General features: G+C 41.1%; 1 protein-coding gene across 1 annotated transcript; it reads right to left on the bottom strand.

Annotated features, from left to right (window-relative positions):
- msantd1 (Myb/SANT-like DNA-binding domain containing 1) lies at positions 1-1,993 on the bottom strand. Its single transcript, XM_088294458.1, has 3 exons — positions 1,533-1,993; positions 1,141-1,452; positions 1-339 (listed from the first exon to the last, which is right to left on the bottom strand). The coding sequence occupies exons 1-3, from the start codon at positions 1,787-1,789 to the stop codon at positions 54-56; spliced, it is 855 nt and encodes a 284-aa protein (XP_088150584.1). The 5' UTR covers positions 1,790-1,993; the 3' UTR covers positions 1-53.
- Between the last annotated feature and the right edge of the window lie 3,037 nt (positions 1,994-5,030).

The following is a 5,030-nucleotide window of genomic DNA, read 5'->3' as shown; positions in this document are numbered from 1 at the left end:
TTTTGCTTGTGGCGGAATTAAAAGCTTGAAGTCAAAACAAGCAAACAAAAAAACTAAAAGGATCCCACATTGGAATTTGCTATTTGCTTCTTCCCGCTCGTGGAGGACGGCAGAATCATCTTCTCCAGAAGGTTCATCATGCGCTCCTGCAGCTGCATGCATTGGACCTGAAGCAGGTTCTGCTGGTGCAGGGCCCGCCGGACCTCCCTGCATGTTTCCTCGATGGCTTGGTTGGAGCGCTTTTGTTGCCGCAGCATGGCCTGCATCAGCTGCAACTTCCGCCGTTTCAGGGAATGCTGTTTTTTTGTGCTCTTTTGCTTGCTCGAAACCGGATGGGAGCTGAGGAGAAGATAAAGGAACGATCAGGGACAGCGCAAGATCAGAGCCAAATTGTCATGGATGCAGATTAGATGTGAAGATTTTTCATTGAATAGTGAAACACGCAAGACACTCCAAATTATGTTCATTTTCGTGTTTAAGTAATTTGGATTTTACCAAAAAAAAAATAATAATTCTGGATGACACAGCTATGTTTTTTTTTTGGGGGGGGGGTTCTTTTTTTTTAATCTAAACAACAAATTTATGTTCATTTGAAAAAATATCTGTGGGAATTCCTGATTTCCCGTGAAAAGTCTCAATTGATATCGCCATTTTAGTAAATATTTTTAGTTTGCTTTTTATCTGAAAAAGAAAAATAATTTAGATGCCTACTTTCAATTTACAAAATGTGATTACGCGTAGCTTTATGTATGCGGGGATCGCTTTGTCAAAGCCACTTCTAAAACGACAAACTTGGCGCCACATCGCCATCTCTAGGTTGGTGGAAGCATTTGCAAACCCATGTGGAGATTTATGATTCGTTAAGTAATTTAGCAAGACATAATGGCGGGCCTGCTTGTAAGTGACTGCATGACATCATGTCACTGTCAATCTGTGCCATTAATCGAAGAAACAGAAAAATCAAATGATCGGTCAGACCCTCATTGATATTGTTTACTATGTCTGAATTTCTACATCCCTTTAAAAGAGAGAGAGAGAGATATTTTTCTTTCCGTGGCAAATATCCCTTACATTTGGTTAGTTAAGTTTGGAAGTAGTCAATTGTATTGCTTTGTGATTTCATGTCAAATTGGGCATTACCTGGAGCCTCGCGTGTGCTCACTGTCAGAGCTCCAAGAGTCCAGCTCCTGCTTGACCTCCATTTCGTCCGAGGATCCCGTGTACTCGGGCAGGAAGCCCATCACCTCCTCCTCCGGCTGGGCCAAGGGGGTGTCGGTCTGTGAGGAAGTTCCGGCGCTCACCGAGGTCTGCGACTCGGCCTGCGACTCGGCCTGCGACTCGGCCCAGTTCCCTCGCCCCACCTCCAAAGTCTTGGATAGGATCTTCTCGATGGCCTTGTAATACGGCCAGTCGGGCGTCTCGACACTTTCCGCGGCATTGGATTTAAGTCGCCTGTTCAAAAAGAGAAAAAAAAAAAAGAACAATGAGCAACACTTTTCAGGGCGGGTTGGAGATGTTTGAGGTAGACTGGCCTGTACTGGAAGGACATATTTGTGATCTTCATCTTGATCTCCTCTTTGAAGCGTTGCTCGCCCGTCAGCTGGAAGAAGCGCTGTGACATCTTCTCATAAACCTTGGCGTTCCTTTTGTTGGTTTTCAGCTCGTTGTGGTTCTCATCCCAAACGTAGAGCAAGGCCTTCATTTCGCCGTCAGTCCAGTTGGGAGCCCGCCGGTGCTTCTCGCCATGGGGGGGAGGAATAAGATAGCCAAAGTCATCACCCGCTGCCATTTCTCCCCCCGAAAGGGCCTTGGCTTTGAAAGGCTTTTACGGTTCAGTGTGGTGCGGTGAGCTTGCGAGGCGAGCGGGGAAGCGCACGCTAAGGCCTGCCTTTGCACCTCCCCCCCTCCTGGACAGACTGAAAGAGCACTCAAAATGGGGCCTAGCGCCGGAGAGGAATCCGGTTAAAAGCTTTTAGTGCTTGATGATGTCACAGTTGCCCCGGCGACGGCCGAGGGAGGCCCTTGTTTTTCACCCTGACCACTCCCACAACCACCCCCCCCCCGCCGCCCAACCTTCCTTCCCGCTGCTGCAGTCGGCTGGGACATAAAAAGCTTTTAGCTGAAAGGCAGCGGGGTGAGCGGGCGCCATATTGTTGAAATGCGGGCAGGGGGGAGGGGAGGAATGCGCAGACTGGCTTTTGTCTCCTTGATGACTCGGCGGCCGAGACGGACTGCGCTGCCTTTAAAAGCTTTTGTCGAATCACTTCATTCCCTGCTGTGTGTGCTTCGCCAACTGGGCTCCCCAAAATAAATTATCACCATGTGCCATTTTCACAAACTGCATACATCTGGAGATTGGCGCACCAAGAAAACTATCATACGAAAGCAATTCTTATTTTTAGGCCAGTTAAAAGCCCCTCTATAATTGTGACATAGCCATTAAATATGATATTGCTCTGCAGATTAAGGAGAATTTTTTTTTAACACAAACGGTATTTTATGACAGGAATAAAGCCCTATATTTTCAAAAACAACAAAAGAATTGAAACACTAATATTATGAGTAATTTTTTTGTTGAAATTCACTTGTTAAAATAAGACTTTCTTTGCTTGTTAACATTAAATTTAACGCAAACATAATCATAATATTTTTCATTTTGAAAAAAAAAATGCAGCTTTATTATGATGACTGTGCATTTTTTCTGTCTAAAGTTTTTCTTCTTTCTTGGAAAATTCTTGTAAAATTACATTATAACATACGAAAATGTGCAAAATGCAAATTTGTGACCACAAATTTCATGGCTGCACCATTGCGCCAATTCATCAGGCAACTCCCGAATAAATTTACTTTTAAGACTGGCCACACACAAAAATAAATTCGACAAAATGATGATTGCAACACCAATTTCCGCAAGAGACAAAAAAAGGTATGAGCCGACTGGCTAACGTCTCTTTTTCTTTTTCAGGGTTTAAAGTGGAAGTAATCCAGACTGTTAATCCAAGGGGCAGACTAATCTACAGATAAACCAGCCCGGCGCTGCTCAGGTCATTCAACTAATTCACTGTTAGTTTTATTGAAAAGAATTGTGCGCGTGTAATCCATCCAGTAAAATTCCATTAAGGGTTTACATTTTTAATTTATTAACATAATACAGAGAAAACTGTATTTATATTTGAGTATTCTTTTAACACGTTTAATTAATTTTAATGGCTTCATTCATTTAAAGAATATTTTATTAGGATAAAATAAAAAAATCTTTTAAATTCCGACATTATGAATAAAATAGTATTTAAGTGTTTTAAAGACATTTTTCAAATGTGAATTTAATATTGCAAAAGTAAAAATACAGTTGATCATAAACGGACATTTAAAAAATAAGCTGGTTTAAAATAACACACGCAGAGGAAAAAAAACAAACTTTAATGCAAATTTATCCACATATATAACACATACATACGAGGTGCATACATCCATACATAAAATATAAATGCTTTTAATAATTACGTATACCATTTCATAGCAAAAATGACAATAAAATAAAAATGCTGCATAAATAACTAAGAAATGTCTCTCCGTACCTAAAATAACACCAATAAATAGAAAATCAAGTCAATGCAAAATCCAAATACAAACACGTCAGCTGATGATTTTTATGTTGTCAGAAGTGACAAAATGAACAAAACGGAATGTAGTTGCCAAAAAGTAACTCTAGAGGTCAGCAAACATCCATGCGCAAATGAAGTCACCAGGGTGGCACTTACATTCTTGACATGAAGTCTCACAGTATGAAGTAAATTGAACACTGACTGACTTGGACTGGATGTGCACAGTGGTGTCAAAACGCAATATCGCAGGTCATGCAGCCGATCACGGTTGACGCGTTTTTTTTCTTCTCTGTCACTGTTCCTTTAAGACGGGGGTGGGGAAGTCCTCAGAGCACCATTGTAAATTCATGGCGAAAATATGGTGAAAATGTTACATATGTAACAATTGAAAACGAGAATGATTTTATGATTTGAAGTGGACTTGAAGGTTCGTTCAACATTAAAAAAAAAATGTTGGTGACGTGACGATGTTTTGGAACCTGAATCAGGCAAAAAAAAAAAAAAAAAAAAAAATGACAGCATTACTGTTTCCCATGTAAAAGCTAACGCGTTTGAAAGACGATATAAGAAATTTGCCCAAAAATGCGAACAGTGTGCGGGAAAAAATATTAAAATGTAGAAAAGTTACGCAAAACTTGGACCACCGCTTCCTAAGCTACATTTCTATTTTTAGGATTCGTTTATGTGTGACGGTTGGATTCAAAATGTTGTCGGTGTGTTGGCTATTTTACATGACATCATCCTTTTTGGAGCCTGACAACAATTGCGTTACCAGTTTCCATGTAAACGTGTAACGCATCGGCCGGTAGATGGATGCACTTGACAATGGGCGCAATGAAGCAAAGGTTCAAAGTACTGCTTCGGAGGCGACGTTAACGCATCAAAGACAAGTTGAAAATGGTTCGATTCCACATGACATCATTTTTTTTTTTAGCCAAAAAGACAAACAATTTTAAACTGGTAACAACTGTGTCGCTGTTTTCTATATTATGCTAGGTTCACGCCAAACTTGTTGCAAGATTTCTGGCGGCGGAATTGAATTGAAGTAAATGGAGTTTGCGCGGATGATGCGTTTGGGATGCGTAGCGAAGCATCGAAAAATTGGCCCGTTCGCCCTTTCGGCGCGCTCGAGGCAGCCAATCAGCTCCGGGACGTGCTACGTCACACTTAGCTTCATGTCCACTTGTCGGGTTGTTTGAAAAGAGAAGAAAGAAGAAATGAAGGAGAAAATAATTGTTGCCGTCTATGGACATCCAGAGCTTTACAACACTACTCGAGGGAGAAAATATTTTTTTAAAAAGTGAACGGAATTGGAGACAAGTGAGCGAGGAGCCTGGGGTGCCTGCTATTTTTAATTTCTTTTTTTTTAAACAGCTGTTTAATTTGATCAAGACGGCCATATTGTTTCCATTAGCATTAGCATAC

The sequence above is a fragment of the Idiotropiscis lumnitzeri genome, chromosome 4 (genome assembly GCF_059441095.1).
Source record: "Idiotropiscis lumnitzeri isolate Australia: NSW breed Sydney's pygmy pipehorse chromosome 4, RoL_Ilum_1.0, whole genome shotgun sequence".
NCBI lineage: Eukaryota > Metazoa > Chordata > Actinopteri > Syngnathiformes > Syngnathidae > Idiotropiscis > Idiotropiscis lumnitzeri.
This window is presented reverse-complemented; position numbering and strand designations above follow the sequence as displayed.

Bases quoted from the DNA above. Each gene is read 5' to 3' on its own strand.
- msantd1 (XM_088294458.1), bottom strand. From the start codon at position 1,789: ATGGCAGCGGGTGATGACTTTGGCTATCTTATTCCTCCCCCCCATGGC. The intron at 1,453-1,532 runs GCCAGTCTACCT...CTTTTTGAACAG, and splicing joins AATATGTCCTTCCAGTACAG to GCGACTTAAATCCAATGCCG. The intron at 340-1,140 runs GTAATGCCCAAT...TCTTCTCCTCAG, and splicing joins GAGCACACGCGAGGCTCCAG to CTCCCATCCGGTTTCGAGCA.